The sequence below is a fragment of the Ptychodera flava genome, chromosome 6 (assembly GCF_041260155.1).
Source record: "Ptychodera flava strain L36383 chromosome 6, AS_Pfla_20210202, whole genome shotgun sequence".
NCBI lineage: Eukaryota > Metazoa > Hemichordata > Enteropneusta > Ptychoderidae > Ptychodera > Ptychodera flava.
Window position 1 is genome coordinate 7,235,876 of NC_091933.1, and position 27,778 is coordinate 7,263,653.

Here is a 27,778-nt window from a genome sequence, read left to right on the forward strand (position 1 = left end):
AGGATGCGCTTACTATTTTCGAAACACCTGACATCACTTCTTGGTCTTCTGGCCAGAGGTCCATATATCTTTCTTTCATGAATGTGACTTTGTTTGTGTACCGTCTATTTACTGTCTGTTCTGTGCTGTTTTGTGTCTATGTTTACAACTATTGTCTTCCGAATTCCGACCTACTGTCATTGGATTATGGATTGGTATGATTGCGATTATTTTTCTTTCAAATTGGGTACAAGGGCACAGATCTTTGTCATAGCAGCCATTTCAGTACGATTTTTTTGTGTGTTTTGAGCCATAACTCAGACATGTCTCAACAGATTTCTTTCAAAATTGGTATAAGGACATACAGATATAGTCATACATGAGAATGTTGATTTTCGTTGTGATAGATCCAATATATGGCTACCAGTTGGCCATTTTGTTTTCCATAATACAATGCAAGATGGCCACCTGACTGGCATTTCACTGCCAGTTTCCCATTTTGTTCCACAATACAATCAAAGATGGGCACCTGATGGGCATTTCGCCTCCTGTATTTTATGGCTAAAGCTAGTAAATGTTTTGACTAATGTCAACTTGGCACATGGACAACACACTGGATCTTTTATTTGCACATAAAATATTTCAACAATATGATCCAATATGGCTGCCAGATGACTTTGATTCATTTTGTTAATGGTGTTTCAGTCCCAGTGGACAAAGTCTTGGGACTTGTTTTTTTAGAGTGAATGTCCAAAGTACTACATCAAACTTTATGAAATATGGTACTGGTGATAATCTGTCAGTGTTAGGATAGGATGCAAAAATGTTTGGCAGCATCCTGTTGATCAAGTACTAATTGATTCATTTTAATGACCTTTTGTAATTAGTATGGTGGCTTATATTGGTTTTATGTTTTCACCACCATGGAACTCATTTTTGGCCATTAAGCCCCATCTGTATCGCAGTATTTTTAATCACAGACCTAATTAATGAAGAGGACTCTTTCCTCTCAAAGGACTTGTAATTAAAGTATAAGTGGGGACTGTGTCATTGTCAATGACTTGTTAGGAAAAGTCTGAGACACTATAGCTTTAATGTAGCAAAGTGGACCCAGGCTTTGTCATTGACCTCTGAATTGTTAATAGAGGTTTTCTTTTACTTAATGTTTAAAGTAAATTGAAACTGAAAAAAAACTGCAATGCCTTATGTTTTAATTTAATGAATTGATTAAATTTAACAAAGATGACAAATGAAAAATCAAATTGTGAGTGATATAAACATGCTGTCTGTTGATCATATGTTGTTTGCTGAAGCCTCCAGAAAAATTATTTTTATTGAATATTTTCAATTCAATTAATTACTCTCAGTAATTGACATTTACAATGAGCTGAAATACAAATTATAAAACCTTGTGGCTTAAAACCACAGGCCCCCATTTTTTTCACCAAATCAGTTTCAAAAGTCTCAATGCTTTTAAAAAAAATGTCAAAATTCGTTTGCTCAATCAGATTCAAAGTCTGTAAAACAGCAATAATGCAGAACCTGCAGGCAACATCTCCTAGCACAATTCTACACAATAAAAAATGAATCTTTTAGGATATGATCTTAACGCCATACAGATATTAAAGTTGTATGACATTTCTATTTTTCAGGATAGTCGATGGGCAGAAGCATTTACCAAATTGAATGAAGGTGATGGTCAAAGACAGATAAATGGTTTGCTATTTAGTAAACAGTGCAAAATAGCCACTGGAAGCAATGGAGCACAGGTATTCGTTGGAAAAATAAGTGATCAGTATGTTGCTGTCAAGAGAATAAACACTGATTTTGTGCAATCAGAATTGGAATTCTTTGATGCAGTTAAAGACTTGCAGATGTCTCATGTTCTAAAGTACATTTGCTACAGACAAGATGATGACTTCACATATTTTGCAAGTCAGTTATGTGAATATAATCTCAAAGAGCTAATTGAAGATAAGTCGTGTCCATTTCGTGACAGACTGGTACCAACTTTCTATAGACGTGTCGAGTTGTGCATACAATTTTTGACAGGGTTGAAGGAACTACATAGTGCTGATATTCTGCATAGAGATATCAAGCCAGAAAATGTGTTAATAGGTAAGATCATTGGATCTTTCTTCATAGTATTTTCAACCAGTTACAGTGCAGGTCAATTTACCTTGGATTTTCAGTGTTTCACACAGACAGATTTCTTGACTATGAGAAATGTGTTTGTGTATTCGCAACATCATATCAAAGGGTTGGCGTTGGCTGCCGGTTGTTGTTAACTACATGCACTTTTTTACCACATATTGACAAGATTGCATTTGACAATGTCAAAGTGTATCACCTGTACCAAACAATTAGTAAAATTAACTGACTTGTGCAAATCTTTCTGTTGGGTAATATCCATATGGGATGGCGCCCAATAATCGTCAATGCACTGGCTGTAGTTTACGAGATGTTATATGTTACAAGAAAAGTAGGTAGGCAATTCACTCAATACTTATACACGTAGTTTTGAAATTGAGCCCATCTAACACTGGTCGGAATTTAATTTGATGGGTTTGAGTGCATGTTCACAAAATATTGATACATCTACATTTAATCCTTGGAAACATTTCGCTGATAAGCAAACATGCAGTGGTGAAGGGAATGTACGAAACTTCTCTCGCAGTCAAGAAATATCTGAGGTATGTAAGGGTAGCTCAAACCCCAACTGGACTGTTTACTGGAACTCTGAGTTGGCTCAAAGTGCATTCTGGGACTGGTCCCAGTTGGCTTCTAGGACTGGTCCAAGTTGGCTCCCAGAACCAGTCCCAGATGCCTTCAAAATTCATTCTGGGACTGGTCCCACTTAGCCTCCAGGACCGGTCCCAGTCCGGGGATGGGAGGGAGGGGTTGGGGAGAGTACTTGCTGGAGCCCATTTTAGACCTAAAATCTTGTTATTTTAGGACCCCATTTTATACCTTATGACCTTCGACCAAGGTCAAAAGTCATAGTGTCAAAATTTGCAAAAATGTGATCAGGTAAAAAGCAAGCAATTTGCATGACCGAGTTATTGGCAGAGCCTACCACTGTACTGCATTTATGGCTATGTTGTTGCTGGCCAAGCCATGATTTCCGAAAAACGTTTTTGGATATACTAAAAAGATTTGAGGGAAAGAAACTATCTTTCACCCTCACAAAAGTTTTGTCCACCTTCTGAAATTATCAGTTATCTGCAGTTACAGTCTGACTGGTGATTTTTAAAATTCCAAACTACAAGAAGCCTCGCGGTTCGTCCATAAGGCACTGCTAGTTTTCCCATAGTCGACCTGTTATGATAGTAGTAGTAGAGCCACTTTGTTTCGATATTTTCTATTGGGTAAAATTCTTCCATATATGCAGTTCTGACCAATTAGTGACAGTGTTTTAAAAAAAGTTTATATTAGACCTAAAGCCAGGGGGTCTCTTTAATGGCTCCCCTGCCACACAAAAAGGTATCGATGCTTATCGAGTGCAGCTCAAAACCCTGCTAGGCAGACGGGAACTGACATTTGGATTTTGTTCTTGTGTGGCACTCAAATATCGACCCCATTTTAGACCCTGGTTAACTGTGAATTGATACCCCCATTTTAGACCAAGTGGCCGAAATACCCACCCCATTGGGCGGCACGTATACATATTGACAAGTAATGGAAGTAAGTGAGTTTCCGTATTATGTTTGTATGCCTTGATGAGTTGCTAGTCTTGCAAAGTTATTTTCATGTTCCTTTTTCATCAGTACATGGTCTTTCTATCAATAAGATTTCTACACCCACCATAGCAGGACGTACTATCGCTAAGATTGTGTACGTCACAGTTAGGCTAAAGTAATAAAATTCTTAGTTTTGTGCCCACTGACATATTAAAAACATGAGCGGAAAGGCAGTACTAAAACACATACAAAAAAATTAAAACACACAGGTTATATTTGCATGATTATTTCCATATAACAGCATAAGTGTTTATACAAAAATCATCAAAACTTCCTCTACTCGTGGTCGTCATAAGTTATACTACAAGATTTGAAATTTTGTAAATGAGAGTTGTAGGCAGAAAATCTACATGGTAAAATCTTATTCAAACCATATACAGCAGAACCTACCGGTATGTATGTGTACACAGATGCAAAACAAATAATTAAATAACTTTGGCCTAAATTGGGATTTATTAAATGCTGCGTATACCTACAATTATGGTAGATTGAAAAGATAAAAACATTAACATATTGTTAGTACGAAGTACCAATAACTGTTTTTTTTTTCATAGTGGTACCTGTTCACACATTGGGCATATGTCCCTCAAGTGGACTGGGACTGATCCTGGAGGCCAACTAGGATCAGTCCTTGAAGCCAGTCTTAACTTGTACCGGTCCCAGGGTGTTTTTTGAAGCCAACTGGGAGTCCCAGTTAGCAGTCCCAGTTGGGGGTTTGAGCTACCCTTAAATACGTGAATATCTGTCTGTGTTGAACACTGGAAATCCAAGGTAAATTGACCTGCAGTGCATATTTTTTAGGAAATATTTTACAAGAAGGTCTGAGTGCTGCAATTACCATAAGGGGATGGTGTGAGCAGTGGAGAATGGATACCCCAGCCCCAATAAGTTAAAGGCCAGATATTGACATTGTCATTTAGTAACAGGGATATAGATAAGAGCTTGATAGTCAGCAAGAACAACAGGCTACATATACTTTGCTGTTTTTGACTTGCTTCTTTTAAATGTTAATGCTTAAATTTCTATTTGAAATATCCTTCTGAGCTCAGTATACACTAATCACACTTTCCAAAGATGGAGACAAATCTGACAGGTTGAACTGGTAGTTTTAATGTGAGCCTGCTTTAGTGATGGTAATTGTCTCATATATGAATTTGTAGGTCAAGATGGAACACTTATGTTAGCAGACTTTGGGGTCAGTCGGCAGACATATGGAAGAGCCACCATAGTTACAAATGCTCCTGTAGGATCATTGTGCTGGATAGCCAAAGAATGTATGGAAAACACTGGCTGTATAAAGTACAGAAAATCTTCTGACATACAGGTACACATTTCTTGGTCACTTTCTCTGTAGACTTATAATTTCTAGTTGAGTGCCATACAACTATATTTAAGGTACACAGTAAAGTATTTCAAGTTGTTTTAAGGTAACTATAGATACTGGGTGTTCAGCCAATCAGTGATTTTTACTAGGTGGCTACACAAAACAATTGAGCCTTCAAACATTCTCTTTAACTTTGTATGCCTATTTTCAATATAAATGGAATATGCAAATTTAAGGTTACCATGTCTGTATACCTTCCATGATGTATACATTGTCATGGGAAACAGTATGTGCAAGTATATTTTAAAAGATAAGTTTTCCAGCAGGATACTTACTGTTATCATATGCATAGACCTGTTATCCCATGATTATGAAATAATACTACAGGAATATGGCGTCAATGAATCCATATTCCTCAATGTGAGCGATACGGGGGCCGGAACTACTTTCATTCAAGTTGTCACCAGTCACAAATCAGCTGTTCAATCAAGTTTTATACATCCAGAAATCAAAAGTGAAAGGGTTATGAAGCATAAGGAAATACGGGGTAGTAATAAACCATATATGTAACATATGAACTACTTAAGTTACTGCATTTTTTTATCAAATGTTACAGCAGCAAAAAATTTGCCTGCTGTCACTTTTAATGATCTGTTTGCCACAACAAATGTCTGCAGAAGAACGTCACGTAATTGATGCTGATAAATAAATAAATAAATTTGTTTTTAATCAGTGAGGGGTGGTTTGGGGGGGGGCACATAGACTGGATGCCGGGTTAAATGTCTCGATCAGTGTCACAGGAATGTTGAGCTGTACAGCTTGTCAACAACTTGAACGGTCCCAGGAAGCGAACCCCGGGCATTTGTTGTTTATGATAGCAGGGATAGTTCTCAAGACGCAAATGCAAGCCAATTCTCTCAGTGTAACAACAACTCTCAAGATTTTCTGTGACTCAAGATTTTCTATGAATAAGAATTCCAACTTTAAATATTATCTGTTTCAGTTCAAATATTTGCTTGCATCCATGCCAATGTTATTTTTCTTTGGTTGAGGTTCTACAAACCATTGCCGGCCATCAGAACACTGCGGTTTACTTGCTAGCTGTTTTTTCTGAATTCCAAATCCAGAGATAAAATAGTCAGAGAGGTATATTGTTAAAGTGTAAAATAGTTTATTCGTGAAACATATTAAAATGCAATGCTATCAATTTTGAGATGAAAAAATGACGAATGCAAAAATGTCTTTTATGGCAACCAATAAGTCACGGCCAATCAGTCACGGCAATACGTGGACCCAGCTGAGCACCGGGCTGTGCATGTTTTGTCACTCATCGCAGAAATGTTTTTTCAGTGATATGTTACTCACGTGTTACAATTCCAATAAAGTAAGTAATCGGAGTTCAAAATAACACCTCTGATGTACGTACCCTGTCCATTCACTCCTAAAGGTAGACTGTAGTATAATCGGTATAGTAAGCTAAGCGCTACTTATCGCATGGGGTCTTGCACTCACCTGACATGGCAGTGCTCATGACCCAGACCGTATCACATATTATGCATGAACAACTTCAAAATAGTCCTTCCATTTTTTAGTGGGAATATTTTCAATTTCTATCTATTTTCCTTTAAAATAAACCTGTGTCTGTGCATATGATATATATATATATATATATATATATATAATGCCCCGCATTGCTCACTGGTGTGGCTGCATCAAGGACTCATGATTCCCCGTGTATCCCTAGGGATAAGGCCACTACGGCCACTATGAGGAACCACTTGTCTGCGATGTAGCCACACTCTTTCAGAATACGGGGCATTATATGTATAAATATCCAGCTTTGAACATCCTGTAACTTTAAAAAGAATATTTTCACAAGACATTAACTGAATTTTGTTAAGACTGTTCAGTGAAATGCAATCATCTAATATGTCAATGCAATAGGCTGTTCACATACATTTGTTCATTGACTAATTAATTTTCTAGCTAAACATAAAGACAGGCAAGCAGTATATACCACTTGTACACAAGTATTAAGGTAGACAAAGAATATGAAATGAATTAGATCTTGAAAATTTATTCCGGTTTTGCAGTGCAGTTTTTGTATGTTTATTTTTTAGGTTGCTGGTTGGTTGTTATATTATATTCTATCCGATGGGCACATTCCACATGAGGAATCTGTTCCCTACTTCGTCAGTCCAATGGGTGCAATTGAAAATATCAGAAAAGATCACTATTCTGTCGTGCTACCCGAGGGAAGTGAATACCTAGGAAAAACTATCAAAGATATGATTAGAGGGGAAGGAGACAAGAGACCACTTGTTGTTGATTGTCTGCAATATTTCCAAGACTATTTAGCAGGTTCTTAACTCTTTCTTGTTTCAGTGTCTAGTATGAGAACTTTTCTGTGTCGGTTCATTTGCGAGGTTATATGGTACATGATACATGTATCTCAAAAAACGGTACCAAAATTATTTATTCCTTGTCTTCATTTACCTCAATGATTTGTACAAAAAGCTTGTTAAAATGGTTGCAAATGTGAGTCTAGAGGTTCTGAAAATTTGTGATATACCGGTAGCAAGAGCAAAAACCCACAGAAAACATTGATATATATTTTGCAAGTGTATTGGTAGTTGTGAGTTTTTACACATGGAATGGATTATGATTCTTTTAGTTGCACATAAGAATTTATGAAAGACAAATTTTTTATGTAACTATTTACTCTCTACTTAAACTCTTATCTCAATGCACAAGGCAAATGTTTTGCTATCTTGAGGCAGATAGGATTTTGTGCAAAATGGGAATTTTTTTTTTTTCTAATGGGAGGGCAAGTTTGAAGGAAAAGGTGAAGAGGACAAACTAAGAATTATTAAAGGCACCTAAGCAGAGTTGCTTTACATAATTTTTTCCCTTTCAATATTGCATTATCTGTGTTGTGTAGTAAATTTTGTTCCGTTTTTTTGTATTACTTTTCAGGTTGTACAATGACAAGCTGTTTAAATGTTATTGGTCTGCTACCTGAAGTAAGTTTGATGTTTTCTTGTTTTTATTTTATTTTACTTTATTCAGTGTTTCCTCTGGCTAAATTTACCTGTTAGCCATTCTGGCTAATTGAGACCAAAATTGATTAGCCAGAATTAGCCATTCTAATTTACATGTTTTCAAATTTACAATTTACATATATTTGGCATTTGTGATTTTGGCCAACTGACAGTTGATTATTTAGTGACATTCACAAATAATATATTCATGTGTTAGGTGGGGCCTATCAGCTGCTACAGTATTATAAGAAAGCTGGCAATACAAATAAAACTCCTTAATGGGATATATTGCTTTCTGTATTAACATGAGCACCAAACTTGTTCCTTAATTGGAATATCTGATCGCCTACCGGATGTGAACATGTTGTCCTGTAAGACAGCCTGACACATCTTACAGAATAAAAGTCTAAAACTTATTCTTTCACTGTCAAATACTAGTGCATGGAATTCAACAAACTGTTCCTGATTCTAGCTATTTCCTCGTTTTTCATAACTGGTCTTACCCTGCAAATTTGCAGACAAGCTTTGCAATTTCTCTTTTTCGCTGACTTGAAGTTAAAGTCGTTCTCAGACATGAAATGACATGACACAGCAATACTAGCTTGGGAATGCGGGCTGCTCTGTTGAGCTGCCTCTGACATTGAGATCTTGTTTCATTCTGTTCACCACCCTGATAGACTGTAAAGCCCAGTCGTGAGCAGGCGCTTCGTACCTCCGCCCCAAAACACGACTGTGAGCAGTCTGTACATTTAGCCGGGCTCCAACAATTTTTTGTTGGAGCCAATCATTTGACTGTCTGCTGTTTGTACAAGCCGACATGACAGCTCCAACTTGTGTGATTAATATTAGCATACAAGTAAACAGTGGCGTAGAAGTTATGCTGCCCCAAATTTGCCAATTTACGGTACATGCCAACATCAACAAACACCTTGGGTTTCCCGTAGTTTCCGATACCCGTGAATAAGCCTGTTTCTACAACATGGAACAATGTTAACTGTCATCAGATCGAGTTGCTGAAGCCGCGGAAAAGTGCTCCAATGAGTGCCGTATCAAATTGAAACGTGAACAAAGAGACGCTGTCGAGAATTTTTGCAGTGGGTACGATGTGTTGGTAACTTTACCGACTGGATACGGGAAATCGTTGACTCACTGGCACCCGAGTTATGTACCTTCTAAACGATCGTTTGGGCTCTATTATTCTGGTAATATCACCGTTGATGCCACTAATGAAAGATCAAGTTAAAAAGTGTAGGACGCTTGGCATCAGAGTCCAGTCACATTTGGCAAAATGCCGTGGCGGGATTTGAGATTACTTTCAAAAGTGCGTCTATTTTTGCCTGACCAGCTTACAAACTTTGCACGTTGTCCTAGCATCTCTTGCAAATACTGGACCCTTTATGTAGATCTGGCGTCAGGTTTACGTTGTAAATTTGCTGCAACTTCTGATTAATGTCCGTGGTATCAGAAAAGATAGATTGTCTTTTCCTTGCGTACAATGTATCACCGCAAACTGCACATTCAGTCAACGTCAACGAGAACGACCCCAATTTGTCTTCGCATGTGTTGTTTTTAACGCCATGTAAGAATATAGAACCAAATTTCAAATGAAGAAAATCTCCATGAAACTTGAACAACTTGCGAACTCCCAAATGCGATCTTGAACGCAGATGCAGTGTGCTAGTACACTCTCACGTTGTGATGTTTTGATTTGAGTCAATTATGCAATCCCCGATACCCCGTATTTGAGATCCCAGACTGACTGTCTCGGCTAAGCTATTGATTGACAGATATTGTCATGGCTACCAGAGTATTATACATGCAATTAAAGTTGGAAGATGAATATTTAAATTAGATCACTGGGGAAGTTTGTGTATATCGGCAGGTTCGGGCGTGGTTTTTTTTCTTTGATGCAGCTGGCTAAATGTACCGTACAGACTGCTCACAGTCGTGTTTTCGGGGGCGGAGGTACGGAGCGCCCGCACACGACTTGACTTTACAGTCTACCACCCTGACTGCCATTGGCTGCTACTGTCTGCCTAGCTTTTGAAAATACCACGCAATCAAACACTGATTTCTGACTAAATACCAGGGCCACCATGTTTATAAAAACAGAAGGGAACTTATCATAAAAATCGAGGTCACTCACAGACAGAGACAGGAATGCATTGCATGGCATGTTACTTCCTAAGTTACTGATTACAAAACATGTCTGAGACTGCGCACTAAAGCAAGGAAAGAATGACCACCTAGGGATGTTGTAAAATCTCTACTGCACTCTTTCAGTCAGCAAATCAGCCCCAGAATTGAGCTATCAGGCGACCATTTTGTTATGATTTTTTCATGTCTTTAGTCATAGCTCTGACATATTTGAACTGATTTCTTTCAAAATTGATACAAGGACAAAGGCCTATATCATATGCACATGGCTTTATTTGATGATACAAATCCATCACACCTATTAATTGATACCTTGACGTGAAAACAATCATAGGATTCAGAGTACACTGCTACCACTTATGCACAGAGTTCATTTCAGTGCCCTTCAGTGCCCTAAGACTGTTATCCCAATTAGGAGTGGGGACTATGCTATTGACAATGACTTGTTTATATACCATTACGATGGCACAGAGGGAGAAACGCAAAAAGCATGTAGGACTCTCCGGCTCAACTTGACTGTGTTAGGCATCATTGTTACCAGCAGAAATCATACACATTTGGAACTGCTCACTTGTTTTTCAGGTCCAGTTGTTGTAAAATTTTCAGGTTTTGAATAGTAAAGGCTGTAAGGAATGTGAGGAATAATATATCCAAACTTTGCACCAATAATGGATCAATTGCAGGCTAAGTTGATTTTTAGAAAAAATTGGAGACACTAGCTTTAATGTAACATAGTTCATTTTGCATTGAATGAATATTTTTACTCAGCAGGTTGAAGTTATAGATCTTTGCACATCAGATGTTATCTTGGATAATGATGGACAAGTTGGTGTTGAAGTTTTTGGTGATTTAAGTAAATACTGTGTTTGGAATTCCACCAACAATGTTTGGACTTGTGATGTGTGTGACAAGAAGTTCAAGCCTTTCGAAGGACATGAGTTGATACAACATATACAGCAACATTTTAGTGGTAAGTCTCACTTGGCTCACTGTAACATTGTAGATATTCTGATTGTTTATTTATTTGCTGTTTTACAAAGTGTTGGATTGTTTATCTCCTTGTTAGTCCAAATGGAAAAGTCCACGTTCATCTGTGTGCATCTGTCATTCATCCGTATGTTCACACAGATATCAGAAACATGCCTTGGTCAATTTCTTTCAAACTTTGAACAAGGATAGTATTCTATGGCATACATATGCACATCAATTAGTTTCATGATATGATCCAAGATGGCCACCTGGCAGCTATTTTGTTACAATGTTTTCTTGACTTGAGCGTTATTCCAGAATGACTCAACTGATTTCTTTCAAAATTGGTACAAGGACACAAACTTATGTCATACATGTGCAAGTCAATTTTTGTTGTTATATGATTCAATATGGCTGCCAGGCAGCCATTTTGATAGCTCATATTTGGTATGAATAAATACCAAAAAGAGCTTATTTGATGAGTCAGTGGCATCTGTATATCTGTATGTATGTATGTGGGTATGTATGTGCGGATGTATGTCCGTCACACACAAAGGCTCCCATACCACCAAAGCTACCATCTCAGTATTTGGTGTACAGGTAGATGCAGGGGTTGAGATGTGACGTTGTTCAAATGAACACATCAGTGTCAAAAATGTGCAAATGAGGTAACAAAAAGGAAAATCCTACAAATGTGCAGGAGTAGTTGCATGCCAGACCTCGAACCTGCATGCGGCGCGAGCAGTGGAGCCACGAGCTGCGAGTAACCGCAGGTTACGAGGTCTGGCAAGAATCAACTGCTCAGGAATGTGATGACGTCAAAAGTGGGCTGTCTTTCCTATGCTAATAAGTATAACTTTGGACCACCGCGTACAGACGGCCATAACGTATTTTCACTGTATTTGTCCACCATGTTTCACATATTTGCGCCAAAAAACACACTCAAGCACAAATCTACGGTGAGAATTTATTTGTGAGGCCATTTACCACCAGCTCATCGGCAGTTGAATTGGGCCCAAAGTCTGAGCTTCGTTTGAACAGAGCAAAATGAAAAAGCAAACTCCATAGAGGATGTCGAGGATCAACAATCGCAAGCATTGAAGCAATGCCCTGAGCAATCCTAAAATGAGAGATGGTCATATTCTGTCGGCAAATTTACAGAAACGTCGTCTCCTTTCAGATAATCTGTCATGGCTACCTCCTGCTTCGGTTTCAGGCTGTCCATCACCATTTTCTTCAACGGCATAGATCATTTTTGCAGATTTATTTCATCATGTGTGGTTACTGGGAATAGCGTAACCGTGATTTCATGAAGCCGTACTACTGCCTAAGGTCAACATAAGGCAGTTTACTTCAAATGAAACATTTCTGGATGAATGACACAATCATTCAGTCGAATTCAAAAGGCTATTTTTAGACTCTCCACCTACATTCATGAATAAACAATAGATGTACTCTTTCATCCAGCGGATTTTCGAAGCATTCTATTGGACAGTATGTATAGCACGTCGGTTCTAGCCAGACCTCATAACCTGTGGTTACTCGCAGCTCGCGGCTTTGCCACTCGCGCTGCACGCAGGTTTCAAGGTCTGGCATGCGAGACTAGCCAGTGGCTGAAACAGGCTACTCAACTGACCTTGAGTCATTTTCTGTCATTGTTTATGAACTGTTACATATTAACAGACCTGCTCAAACCATAGACAGTAAAGGGGGAAGACTGCCTATGCTCAAACTAAGAGGGGCTAGCTGTTTCTGCTATGCATGTTGCTAAAGTTGACCTCCAGTACCTAAAGTTTCAGACCTTATTTACTTTATCACTCTTGTTTTTCTGGTTTAAATATTTCTTGTTGTTTTTCTGGTTGTACATGTACTGTGCAGAAATCATTGTCATAACATCAATGTAGAATTTTCCTGCACTGAACAGATAGAAACAACATTTATTGTTCATCTTTGGTGCCCATACTTGTATATACCAATTCTGATCAAATTTGAGTGACACCGTATAATTGTGGTATTTTTATGAATTGTTCATGTTTTGAGCCATAACTCAGACATGTCTCAACTGATTTATTTCAGAAATTGGTATAAGGACATTGATTTATATGTCATATGCCGATACATGCATGTCAATTTCATATTCCTTGGCTGTTTTTTTTCTGTCATGTTGGACTATAAGCTGCCTGAGATTAAACGTTAACCCAGTAACTCTGACTTCGTATGAATGCAGTTGTGTGCTCTCTGTGTTTGAGTGAGTTTTGTGTATGTTTGAATAGAATCCCCTGCTATGTAAATGGACTCTCACTTGAATTGTAACATATGTGTACCAGTGCGTCACTAGCTTCGGTTTTTAGCTGAAGTCACTCTGCCATGCTTGGTTTGTTCGACTGCATTTGCAATTTGGTAGATGACGTAAATCAATGACGTGGTTTCAAGACGGTCAAATGACCTACAGTATATTAATTTCATTGTAATCCGAAATGGCTGTCAGGCGGCCATTTTGTTATGATTTTTAGCTCCGCTGTCAGCGATGTGGAGCTTATCAAATAGGTTGATTTTCCTTCGTTGTCTGTCCATTTTTGGTCAAAAAATGTGTTTGTCAAAAAGTACTTGTCTGCCGTAAAATTCCCAATTGAATCTGCAGCTTGTATTAGAAACATTTTTGAGGAACCCCTTGGATCACACAATGAAGTCCCGGTGTGGCTTTAATTATGTACATTTCCTGTGTTTCGATATTTTTCTCCATGCTCACCAAGCATTAAAATCGCTATTGTTATGCAAATGAGCACCACTAAAGTCTACGTGAGTAAAATTTACTGGCATAAAAAGCCCCTACCCTTGTGTAACTCCAATATAGAAACGTTAGGAGAGTGTATTTGGTCGTTAAACTTGGTAAAATTACTTATAGATAATAAAGAAACTATTAAAAGATGTTAAAACAACGGGAAACTGGGGTTCCCTTTACAGCATCGTAAGAAAAATGACATGTTTTTCCAGTACTTTCTTTATTCTCTGACCCTGCTCACCCACATCCCCTAAATAGAATAGTCTCACTCACGTTGGCCATTGTTTATTCAGGACATGGACCACAATGAAAATTCATTGTAGTCATGCAGTGCTTTTGTTTGAAGCATTTATCCTTTCATTTGTTAAGACTTTCCTGGTGACTATTACAATTTTCATTGCTATATTGGTGTTTTCACAAGATGTAGACAGTTTAATACTGGAATGTTGAATTGCCTTTCCGTGTAGGCAGTGCATGCCAGTTCACACTAAGCTTACTGTTGATCAGCAGCATGCATGATGTCTTTGTTTTAAGTTTAGGGGTTTTTTTGCCGCTGGAATTTCACAAAAATGCAACTTCTGAATTCAGAGATTATACAATCAATTTCTTTGGATGTGTAAGTCGATTTTGACAGCAATAGAAGATCGAATGGTGTTGAAAAAAATTGTGCGTGAAATTAGCATAAATTAAGCATCCATGCATGGCAGATTACACGGGGTCCCCTACATTTACCGCCGTTTTGTGTTGCAGAACCAGCGGCTCATACTTGGACGAGTATGGTTCAGAATTTTGTGCAATAAAGGCAAGTCAATGACTTTTGGTAACTTTACTGGCATGTTTTGTGAACTGTTTTGCGGTCAAACTTTATTTTCTCATGATCAAAAAGGGACCATGTACAAGTTTATACGAATCCACCATGGTCATTCAGCGGCCACAGTTACAGTATAGGCTGTTCATTCATGTCAATATCCGTGATGCAGGTGGTGTTGTTGCACGTCAGGCCTCAGTAGGGGTACGTGGGTATTGAATGAAAACTACGTGTTTGAAACATTGTATCTCAATCTCTCAACTATTTTAATTTGTAGACAAACACCATTGCATCAAAATTGTTGCATCAGGTAATTGACTATGGCGGTGTTTACCACACTGACAAAAACTTCAGTCCGCCGTTTTCAAATATACACACAAGCGATCCGATACATGCCGCATTGATTATACTTTTGTTACTATCAATGACAAAATGCACAATGGTAGTAGTGTTAAAAAGGAACTTTTTATTGTGTATTTTTCTTGTAAGAAAGACACCTGTCAATCATTAGCATAAGTCAACGATGCAAGCCAGCTGGTGTGAATTTCAGCGCACATTGTTTCATGATGGGCTCAGAGAAGGTGGGGCTTCTATTATGGTTAAATTCAAAAACCCCAAAGTGGCGAACAATGAGCCAAAACAAATGTTTCAAAGTCGGGGTGCGGCTTCAAATACAGGTGCGGCCTCAATTGGGAATTTTACAGTAATAGCTTTGATATTTGGTATACAGGTTTCTATAGATAAACTAAATGATATTTATTGAAATTATGGTGAAATCTGCAATTTTGAATTTTTTGGGGCAATTTTTTCCGTTTTTGGTCATCAAATTTGTTTCTCAAAAACTGCAAGTTGATAGCTTTGATATTTTATAAACAGTTTCCAAGGGATCATTGTAATATATGGTATATTGAAATTATGGTGAAATCTGCAATTTTTATTTTTGGGGCAATTTTAGCCATTTTTGGTCAGAAAATTTTATTCTCCGAAAACTACTCATCAGATAGCTTTGGTTTACATGTTCTTAGGGATGATCCGATGTGATATATTCACATTATAATGAAATCTTCAATTGCGTATTTTTGCAGCTATTTTAACCACTTTTTTGTGGCCACGAAAATGAGCTGTCACAGATTTTCACCTTCTTCGTCAACACGTGTCAAAAATAGTTATTCTCTACATAAACACAGCGGAGCTATATTGGCCGTTAGGTTGCTTGTTGTTGTGATACGATTGAATATGGCTGTAAGGCGGCTTTTTTTACGATTCTTACATGCCTTGAGCCATTAACCCAGACATGTCTCAACTGATTTCTTTCAAAATTGGTCCAAGGACATAGACGTATGTCATACATATGCACATGGATTTATTTTATAATACAATCCAGTCACACTTATTAATTGATGCCTTGACATGAAAACAATCACAGGATTCGCAGTACACTGTTACCACTTATGCACTGCAGATCTTATTTCCCTGCCCTATTAAGGCAGATATCCCAATAATGAGTGGGATCTATGTCGTTGACAATGACTTGTTCTGAAATGAAATCTCTCTGTTCAATACTTTTACTTGCCAGTCTGGATGATGAATGTAATATTTACATTTATCATTCTCCATTTTGTACCCATTGTTCTCACTCCCCGTCTTGTTTCGTGTAACCTCATCTTTCTTTGATTACAAACTGTCCAATTAACAAGTACTATTGTTTGAAACTGTCTGATTTACTAGTAAAATATACACATTTTGTGGTTGGACTTTGACCTTGCACCTTGATGTGTTCTATTCAACTGTTCTCCCATTCTAACTGGAAAGAAAAAGTGTAAATTCACTGGGGTATAAACCGGGTACCTGAGATTAAGAAAGCTTCTCTCTGATTGTTAGACCACAAGGGTATTTCTGCCAAACTGTCATCGGAGATCAATTTAGAATATGACAAGCCGCAAAATGCAGAAGTGATGTCATACGCAGAGCAGTGATTTTTCAATGAACAGTTTTCAGTAAAACACCTCGGCTCTGCATCCTCAGAGTTTTGCCACAAACTGTGCAATTAAATTCTGCAAACTGGTGCTATGAATTTGCTTACGATATCTAATAACGAATTAAGCAAAATTTTTTGCTCACACAAGATTGAAATGAAGGTCACTGCTATGCATATTACCTCACTTCCTGATTGAGCAGCTTGTAATGTTTACCTTTAGTAAAACTTTACCTGCATTAAAGACATTGCTTGCGATCCCTGGGATCGCCTTAGTTCTAGTCTGTAAGAGGATTATGGAGGTGTGATAGCCTTTTGTTTTCCATTGAAATTGTAATCTTGTGGGTAAATTTTCTGATGAGAAAATCTGGTGCCAACGCATGCCTTTAAGTTTATAACTATGTAATGGTTGACATACAACATAATGTATTAACTTTTGTTCCATTTGAATCTACAGATCATACAAATGTTTCTTCAAAGAAGGAAAGAGTATCAGCCTCAGAGGGAACATGTGGTTTGACATTGAAGATAATGTACCTGAAGAAAAATGTGAAAATGTAAGTTTGCTTTTGTAACAAATCACTTACATCTCTACAGGCTAAAGTATATCAAATTAGCAATTTGTGGCCATTACCCTGGATGTGAAGTAATACAAATATGTGATATATATTTTTGACTTTTACCATGCTTCACAAATTTAGCTACAAAAGACTACAGTCTGTAGAAGCTATTGGGATGGGTATCCGTCCGGCGTCCGGCGTCAGTCTGTATAATGTATGTACCGGTATGTATGTCCGTTTGTGAGGCGTCCGTCCACTCAAATATCTTGAGAACCGCAGTACTTACTGATTTGATATTTGTTGTGTAGATGAAAAATATGATTTTAAGAAACACTTTTTTTTTAATTTTTGATATTGTTGAAAATATGCAAATAAGCACCAAAAATGGCATTTTTGGTAAAAAATCTTCTTCATAAACGCTGGTCAGACAGCTTTGTTATTTGGTATACAGTTTTCTAGGGATAACTCAACTTACATTTGTTCAAATTGTGACGAAATATGCAAATCTGTATTTTTAAGGAATTTATTTGTCAATTTTCGTCAAAACTTTATTTCATCAAAACTGCTCATCTTGACAGCTTTGATATTTGGTATACAGGTTACTACAGATGAACTAAATATGATATATTGAATATATGACTAAATCAGTACTTTTGTATTTTTGGTGCAATTTTTGCCATTTTTGGTCAAAAAATGTGTTTCTCAAAAACTACTTGTCTGATACCTTTGATATTTGGTATACAGGTCCCTAGGGGTTGTCTTAGTGTGGTATATTGAAATTTGATGAAATCTTCAATTTTTGTATTTTTGGGTCAATTTTTGCCATTTTGGTCAAAATATTTGTTTCTCAAAAGTTACTCGCTTTGATATTTGGTGTACAGGTTTCTAGGCTCTATCTTAATGTAATAAATTCAAATCATCAATTTTGTATTTTTGCAGCTAATTTTGCCATTTTTGGTCAGGCCATCCTGAAATGAGCTATCAAAGATATCCACCTTCTTCATTAATACATGTGTCACAACAAGTTATTCTCTACATAACACAGCAGAGCTCTGTCAACTGTTGGGTCTCTTGTTTTTTCAAAACCGTTGGTCAGACAGCTTTAATATTTGGTTTACAGGTCCCTAGGATGACCTTAGTGAGATAATTTCATACAGTCAGGAAATACTTAATTTTGTATCCATGTCTATAGTAACATCAGGGACTTTGGCCCTATGTTTATTGTCATACTGTGATTAATCAGAGCTACATCTAAGAAAAATGATAAGTATTGCCGAATTGATGTGTCTTGCAAGTGCAATCCATTTCATGGTAAATACTCTTATTTATTTCTGAATAAATCACTTTCCATTGTGTGTTTAGACCACAGAAGACAAGGCAGCAGAACAGAAAGATGCTATTTCCTTATTCCTTGGTATGGAAGGTATATGCAGTCCGTTGCATGGTAAGTACATATATGTAACTGCAGTTGTCCTTAGGCTAGATGCCATATTTGGCAATGCATAATTTTGTACAATTTTTATTAGTTTTCTTCCACTTTCAATAAATGGCTGATAACTCCAGAAAATATGCCACCAAATTCAAAAGTTAAGCGAAACTTACCTGGAAGTTGAAGTTTGACTAGAATTCTGCTAAACTGCTGTCGTACCGAAGGTGTCACTCAAGATTGCATGATATTATTCTCATCGGCTGGTGAATACATTGTGTATCAAATTTATGGGTGGGTGATATATCAAATATTACCCACAATGCATGGGAGCATAGAATTGGGTGGGTGATATATGAGTGACACCGTAGCTACTACAGCAGCTTAGCAGAATTCTAGTCAAACTTCAACTTCAAGGTAAGTTTTGAATTCTGCTTCACTGCTATCTCAGCAAGTGTAACTCAAGATGTTTAGAGTGTATCCATGAACTAATGATTGGACAAAGTCACCCACTTTTGTGTATATATATAAAAGAACACAGAACATTAATCTCTCAAAGGTCTAGTACGAGTTGTGTACTCTGGTACAGTAAGTACACAAAGTCTCCTGTCTGGAGGGTAAGCAGATAGTCTTGATGGTTTGATATGCCTCTCCTATTTTTATGACATTCCCCTTCTTTGTTTTGACAGTGTTCCTGATATCTATCAAGTATGTAGTCTGAGCTTGTTGAGCTGACATTAGTGCAATAAGAGTTACCAGTTTTAATGTCAAATTTTTATAGGGAGAGTTTCTTAACTGGAGACCAATTGCCTAGCAGTCTAAGTACAATGGAGACATCCCACATACTCTAATTTTGTCAAGGTGGCAATTGAACCATGGTTTGGTTGGCCAGAGTGGCACTATCAGGATTCTACTCACTCTGAACTGTCCTTAATGGAGCACACTGAAAGGAGGAAATGCATAAAAGTACCACTTAGACCAATTAATCAAGACTAAATGCATCTACAGCAATGGCATACAGGTCAGGTTGCCATGATACATGTTTGTCATGCTGACGTGATGGTTGAGCCTTGAGGCAAAGAGGTCAATTTCTAGTGTACCAAATTTACAAGCAATCTTTTAGAACTTGTTTGTTAGCATCCGCCCAGTGTCGCTGTTGTGTTGTCTGGAGTGGTAGTCTGCCCTTGTTAGTCCCCACGGACACCGTCCGGGGGACTTAGGGATGGACCATTAGATCTTGGGAGGGGGGGGGGTGGTCACAATGAAATTGTGAAATTTTTTTTTTCCAATTGTAAATTTCTAAAAAATTTTTTTCCAATTGAGAAAAGCTGTGCAAATTTTTTTTTTCTGAGTAAATTTTCAGATTTACAATTTTTTTAGATCGACGCTGTCTGATGATACAATGTACATCCATATCACTAGCGCAAATAAGATTGTGTGCTGTAACCCCAACATACATAGCCTAGTGATTTATATTGCTGATAGATTTCGCGAAATGTTGCAGATCATCTTGCGCACTGAATGTCCAACAATACTGACTAATACTGGAACAGAAGGAAATGAAGAAGTGGTGGAATCAGAGACTGATTTTTGCACAACCAATGACAGTACATGTGTCACTCCTGGTTCTGTAAACAATTCTGAACAGATGATTCATATCAATGAGACAAATCAGAAAAAAAGACAATGTTGGCAATGAGTTTCCTTCCCTGTATGATGACAGTGTTCTCCGTAGGGTTTTTACAAGAGGGCAAAGATGTGGTGCGACAAGCAGCTGTGCAAGACGTCGCGGGGGGAGGTCAGGAGGGGGGTGTCCCCCCTCCTGCCGTTTGAGCTTTTGAAAAATAGAGATTAAAATGGTGTTATTTGGTGGCACTTGGGGAGTATTTTTTTCAGATTACACATCTTCCTCTGAAACATGGTCTTCTTGCTCCTCAGTAGCTTCCTATAGTTTTGAAAGTTGACTATTTTGGTTTCCTGGCTTCCCTTTCTACTGCGTGGTGAAATGCCTACATTCACCCCCCAAACATCATGCATATCTCATGATTTACAATTGATTTTGACAAGCTGAGAAGCTGTTTGCAAAATATAGTGAAATTTGAATATTTGTGTTTTTAGGGCAAATTTTGCCCTTTTTTGATCAAAACATCTATTTCTCTGTAGCAGCATGTCCAAATTGATTGGATGTGTATAGATGTGGTGAAATTTCAATATTTGTCTTTTTAGGGCAATTTATGCCATTTATGGTCAAAAAATAAGTGTTCTCTGAAAGGGCTTGTCAAATTTCTTTACAATTTGCTACATTAGTCCTTTAAGATTTGTTAATGCTTTTTTTGTGGTGGATAAATTCTTCAGATAATTGTCATTCAGCATTTGCTACACACAAACGATTAGTCATACAGAATTATCCAGTATTTGCTACAGAGAAACCTTCAAAATTCAACCCATCTTCTGATGTTGATATATATAGGTCAACAAATTCCATTCATTCTACGTAGTGTATGGTTGAATGTTAAAAATGTGTTGCTGTTGAATTTAAGGCTGTCTTTTTAGAAAAAACTGAAAATGCCTTTTTAGAAGCAAAATAATACATCATGACTTGATATGTTGTTAATCATTATTGACGTGTTTCTACTTGTTCACCCGTTCATGCATTCACCATTGCAATAAAATGCCGCGAAAAAATGAAGCTGATGTGGCCTGCATCTGTTCACCTTGATCTTAAAAGGCAAATATAACTTTCAGTCTTGACAACCTTACCATAGTTTCAATGTTTGACCTAGTGTACCTGCTTGGTTTGTACGCAGGAAACAAGTAGAAAACAGGCTCTATAATTTTATAATTTTCAAGTGGTCAAAATACAAAAGTCCTGAAAAGATAATAAGGGATACAGTCACTCTAAATATATACAATAAAATTTAAAATGTGCGTGGAGGGTGTACTAAAAATACAGAAAGCTGCTTCCTGTCAGAAAAATATAAAAAAAATTCAAAATTTTCAAGACTTTTGCAGATTTTTTTTTTACGCATTTGTCTTCTCATTTATTTTTTTTTTATTTTGCAAACTAGTTTGAAGATTTTTTTTCCTAACTTTCTGCTCTGAAAATTTTTGACCCGGGACTTTTTCAACTTGACACCTTCTTGATTTTGTTGCGATTTTTCATATGACATACATAAATGTATGCATGTCAGTTTTTGTTGCTATACACCCCGATATGGCTGTCTGGCGGCCATTTTGTTGCGCTTTTTTTCAAGTCTGGCGCTATTACCCAGACACGCCAAAACTAATTTTGTTTAAACTTGGCACAAGGACAAGGTACTACATTAGGGGAAGGCTCCATTAACTTAGGAATACCCTACTTCCCTATGAGGATCAATTTCACAGACCTACCTTTCCTACAATGGCACCAGCTGGATTAGATAAACATAACAATGGAACATTCACACCTTGAGGGATTAAAAGTCTTCTGTTTGTCAGTTGAGTTGGTCAGGCAAGGACTCGGGTTTCAGGTACCATGCAAGTTAATGCAGTCTTCCCCTAATGATGATATACATATGTGTCAATTTTTGTTGTGATACGCCCCAATATGGCGGCCTGGCGGCCATTTTGTTGCGATTTTTTCATGTTTAGAGCCATTACTCAGACATACCACGACTGATTTTGTTCAAACTTGGCACAAGGACAATCTACTGGATTTATGCACTTTCAATTTATTACAGTGACAGAATTTATATTTTGCGGGGACTATGTCATTGACAATGACTTGTTTCCATCTTAGACGGAAAATCTGTTACAAATGGAACGACTTTCATCATCGAATGGCACATTGATATATGTACTGTTATGCTGTTTATCAATTTTTTTTGCGCAAAATTTCTCAATAGCCAGAAGGTGTCAAGTTGAAAAAGTCCCGGGTCACTTTTAGTCAAGTAATGATTATGCGGCCTGCGACGTCATCGATGAGTTTCCATTGAATCCTATGAAGCGGGCGACGTTCCAAATACAGGCATGTAATAATGTAGACACATTCAATGTCCATGTTGTAAAGCTTGCTCAGTTCATGTCACCAGTTTTGATCAGCCTCGCTAGTGCACATGTCATTTGTTGTTGTATCGTACTTTGTAGGAGCTCGTAAGAGATTATTGTAATCAAGGTCTTCTGACTTTGTCATCCTTCTCCACATGAGTTTTTCTCACTTTGGATGGAGGGTGTTCACTTTCTGAGCTAGTTGAGTAACGCTTTTTGACTTCGCACCCTTGTGTATCAATGAGGCCTTCAGCTCTAGCAGTAGCCGCCATATTGTATGTTATCATTTGTAGGGTGCCCATGCATTGCACCATTGATTCCTGTTGCATTTGGAAAATTTTTTGAATGAAATAAGCATTTCCAACATTGTACTATACCTGTCCTGGCTGTGTTTCAGGGAAAGCTGCGCTGGTTGATGGTAGCTTAGGGTTTGGCGTTTACTGATGTTGCCATACCTGTAGCCATGTTGTGTATTTCCCGTGACAAACTGGCTTCTATTACTGGTTGGTTTGTCATTTCCTGGAGTAAGACGATGTTTGCTTGCTGCTTTTTGGAGGTTTCTCCCAACGGCTCTGCATTGCAGACCCTGTTGCTATTAGGCTGTCTGTTCTCTAATATCGGGTTTGCTATGATGGATCCCCTCGTGGGTCTCTTTTGTCTAGCGTTCTCACTGCTGCTTGTGCTAGCAGTATTAGACATAGCCGTTTCAATCTTGCAAATTGTGACTTGAAGATTTCTGATCATTGGGAAAATAAGTTTACTGATCAAGGTATTGTGTTGTAATATCATATGATTTTCTGTGAGGTTTCTCTCACAAAAAACGTTATGCCTCGTGAAATTCACGGAGCAAATTTTCAGTGGTGTTACTGTCGCTGGGGTAGAAAGCGCACTGAATGCTACGTAGTATCTTGCAATCTCAAGTGACACTTCCCAAGACAGCAGTGAAGCAGAATCACAATATTACCAACATTAATTGAAAGAACGTGTACATTATCATTGTTATACATACAATATAGATATTTATTGACAACCCTGGGCTTAGTGCATTTCATGCATTGGATGAGCCATATACATCTTACACTGACCTCTATATTACTTGGCTGTATTTTCTGAATTATCCTGTTATTTTGCCTGTAATTCAGGGGTTTTAAGATATTCATTTCATGGTGCAGATATTTGGTATACACTGTACTGGAAAGACATAAGTTGAGTGCCATGATCTAATGAACAATACCAATATCCACTGTTTATCCAGCACATATCAGCACTTTTTTAGCTCTGCTGTTGGCGACACAGAACTTATTGGATAGTTTGATTGTCTGTCGTCATCAGTTGTCTATCGTCCATCAACAACGATCTTCTCTGAAACTGCAGGATTTGCTTGAAATGCAGTAGGAGTTGCCTCAGTCAAGTTTGTTCAAATTGTAGTGAAAATTTGCATAATAGTATTTTGGGGTAATTTTTCCTGTTTTTGGTCAAAAATTCTCCTCTGAAACTGCATTTCCAATTGATTTGAATCTTAGTATGGAAGTTCGTAGAGGTGAACTCAGTAAAATTTGTTGAAATTGTGGGGAAATTTGGATATTTGTGTTTTTGGGCAAATTTTCCTATTTTTGGTCAAAAAATATTTTCTAAAACTGCAAGTCTGATTGATTTGAAACTTGGTATGGAGTTTTTTAAAGATGACCTCAGGAAGATTTGTTCAAATTGTGGTGAATTTTGCATTATTGTATTTTAGGGCAATTTCCAAAAAGGTTCAACTGCAGACTTAAAAATGTGAGTTTCATAAGTTTGTTGGTGAAAGGGCGGATTATTTACTGTAGAGATTTGCAACGATAGTTAATAAGTCTGGATGATAAGGAAACAAAGCCATCTGTGTTTTTTTACACAGTGTACACATTTCACATCAGGCGAGAAGTTAGTTGCTTCTAACTGAAATGGAAGTGTAGAAGTTTGCATTTGTAAGAATATTTCTGTGAATTTAATCAAGAAATTTTATTATTCAAAACTACTTGTCATATATATGTGTTGTAATGGCATAGTTTGGATGTGTCAAAATTGTCATGTAATCTGCTCGATTAAACCCTTGTACAAGAAAAGCAAATTTCTATTTTCTAAGTTTAAAATTTTAACCATTTTCTGAATTTTTTAGCGTGTTTTGTAGGCAATATGGAATCAAGCAGTGACATTGTTGCTGTTTTTCCCATTTTTGGTCAAAAAATTTCATCCCATAGACTGATTTTTTATGCAGTTCACTGTGGGTTACATGACCCAGATTTGTTTCAGTTATTATAAAACAACTTTGGTCAAATAGGAGCAACACCGTCTTATTTGTGATTTTTTTCCCATTTGGTCAAATCTCTCAATCTCCTTGAATGATTTTAGATTTTTTATGCAGTTCCCCAAAGGCTACCTGACACATACAGTATTTGTTGCAATTATTGGAATATTTGTATATTGCTATTTTTAGCAAGATTGCCAGTTTCTTGACAAACAAAATGATTGGCTGGAAAATTTAGCTTGGTTGAATATGAAGCCACCACTCAAATTGGTGTCATCCCCACTAGGTCGCTTGTTCTATATCAGTGCTGGAGAAAAACCAATTTACAGTTTGTTTTGAAAGCACTGAGATATGTCAAATCCTCATCAAACCAGAGTTTAATCATGTTTGGGAGGGTAATTTTATCTGAGGAACATTAAGTTTGAAACTATTAGTTTTGTCAATTGAATATATATGGAATGCTGTGTGTAATTAATAGTGTAAATTATAATGATCCTATTTTAGATCAAGATGGAGACATGGATGAGAAAGCTGTTCATGCATTGCCTGATACAAATGTTGGTGATCATATGAGAATGGTGAGTCAGTCGCATATCCAGGGAGACATAGGTTTGGTCATGTCCGTGCATCCGTCAGTCAGTTTACACAGATATCTCAGAGATGCCTAGAGCGATTTCATTCAAACTTTGTACAAGGATTGCTCCTCATGTCATACATATGCACATTAATTTGTTTTGTGATACGATCAAATATGGACGCCATGCAGCCATTTGTTACGATCTTTTTCATGTACGCAGCCATATCTCAGGCACATCACAACTGATTTTATTCAAAGTTTGTACAAGGACATTGACTTATGTCATGCACATGCACGTCAATTTGTTTCATGATATGATACAATATGGTAGCATGGCGGCCATTTTGTTACAATTTCTTCATATCAAGAGCCATAACTTAGGCACGTCTCAACTGATTTTATTCAAAGTTGGTACAAGGACATTGACCTATGTCATACATATGCACGTGACTTTGTTTCATGATACGATTCAATATGGCTGCGTGGTGGCAATTGTGTTTCAGTTTTTTTCATGTCCAGAGCCATAACTCAGACGTATTTTCACAAATATCATTCAAAGTTGGTACGACCGATTTTATCCAAAATGGTACTAGGACATTGACTTATGTCACACATATGTATGTAAATCAGAGTTTTAATTCAAAATTGCAGAAGTTGTGTGTTTTCGGGCTATCACACTTCTCCCCACTTAGGAGTGATGGGTACCTGGTATTATCATTATTATTATTATTACCAACTGTTGTCTTTATTTGAGCTATAGACTTAACATGTTCCAGTCATTTAGTGTTTACATTTTTATATTACACAGGCTTCAACGTCAACCAGCTGCATTAGTGAAGAGTCAACTGATCCAGATAAGGACCCTGAATACTTTCCTTCAAGTTGTTATGACAGTGACATATCTACTGACAAAGAGGTGAGAATTTACCTGCTGTGCCACATAAAATTATGTATGTAAAGCTGTGTCAGACATTTGTATTCTTTAATCTCACTGTTAAAGATGCAATTCCCCTATGAAAGGGGGGCAGGGCAATGATGGTACTCATTGTGTTAGAGCTAGGACACTGAACAGTCAACACCAAGGCTGTAATGCTCTAGACAATGTGCCTTTTTTCAATTTTATTTATCGTGAAAGGTACAAGTTGTCATAATAAGCATCTTTACAATTGATCTATTATACTTTTTAGTCCCCACGGACACCGTCCGGGGGGACTTATAGGTTTGGTCATGTCCGTGCGTGTGTGCGTCCGTCTGTTCACACAGATATCTCAGAGACGCCTGGAGCGATTTCGTTCAAAATTGGTACAAAAATTATTACCTATGCCACATATGCACGCCGATGTGTTTTACGATCTGATCCAATATAATCGTCTGGCAGCCATTTTGTTTTCTGTATTTGACGTTGGTGCGTATGTTCATGCAAATTTCTCAGTGATGCTAGGAGCGATTCCATTCAAACTTGGTACATAGATTACTCTATATGTTATTCATATGCACATTGATTTTTGTTTTCAACTGGTCTAAAATGGCTGCGTGGCAGCCATTTTGTTTCCTATATTTGACGAGTGTGCATTCGTTCACGTAAATTTCTCAGCAATGCCGGACGCGATTGTATAGAAAGTTGGTACATATATTAATCCTTATCACATATATATGCATGCCGATTTTTGTAATGATTCGATCAAAAATGGTTGTGTGACAGCCGTTTTCTTTCCTGCATTTGATATCCATCCACAGGGTCCTCAGGTTTGATCCACAGGCGTTCAAGGATGAAATTAATATTAATGCTGTGTCCATGCATAGGAGCTAATGAAAGCAGATATCTGAGATATTCCTGGGCCAAATCTTTTTAGTCCCGACGGACACTGTCCGGGGGACTTATAGGTTTGATCATATCTGTGCGTGCGCGCGTGCACGCGCCCGTTCACGCAGATATCTCAGAGATGCCTGGAGCGATTTCATTCAAACTTGGTACAAGGATTACTTCATATGTCATACAGATGCACATGGATTTGTTTTTGTGATACGATCCAATATGGCTGCCAGGCGGCCATTTTATTACGATTTTTTCATGTACAGAGCCATCACTCAGGCATGTTTCAACCGATTATATTCAAAGTTGGTACAAAGGAC

The 27,778-nt window shown here is 37.5% G+C and overlaps 1 protein-coding gene across 3 annotated transcripts in view; it reads left to right on the forward strand.

Annotated features, from left to right (window-relative positions):
• Window positions 1-27,778, forward strand: part of LOC139134746 (uncharacterized) — a 59,921-nt gene that overhangs the window by 22,378 nt on the left and 9,765 nt on the right. The window contains exons 7-15 of one of the 3 annotated variants that reach the window (XM_070701769.1): window positions 1,632-2,097; window positions 4,880-5,043; window positions 7,164-7,404; window positions 8,020-8,066; window positions 11,010-11,211; window positions 17,233-17,332; window positions 18,698-18,779; window positions 25,573-25,646; window positions 26,454-26,561. In XM_070701769.1, coding sequence (XP_070557870.1) covers window positions 1,632-2,097; window positions 4,880-5,043; window positions 7,164-7,404; window positions 8,020-8,066; window positions 11,010-11,211; window positions 17,233-17,332; window positions 18,698-18,779; window positions 25,573-25,641 — 1,371 coding nt within the window. In that variant the 3' untranslated portion in view covers window positions 25,642-25,646; window positions 26,454-26,561. Of the gene's footprint in view, window positions 1-1,631; window positions 2,098-4,879; window positions 5,044-7,163; window positions 7,405-8,019; window positions 8,067-11,009; window positions 11,212-17,232; window positions 17,333-18,697; window positions 18,780-25,572; window positions 25,647-26,453; window positions 26,562-27,778 lie in introns of those variants that run through there. The other 2 variants (XM_070701767.1, XM_070701766.1) reach the window with 2 other exon arrangements.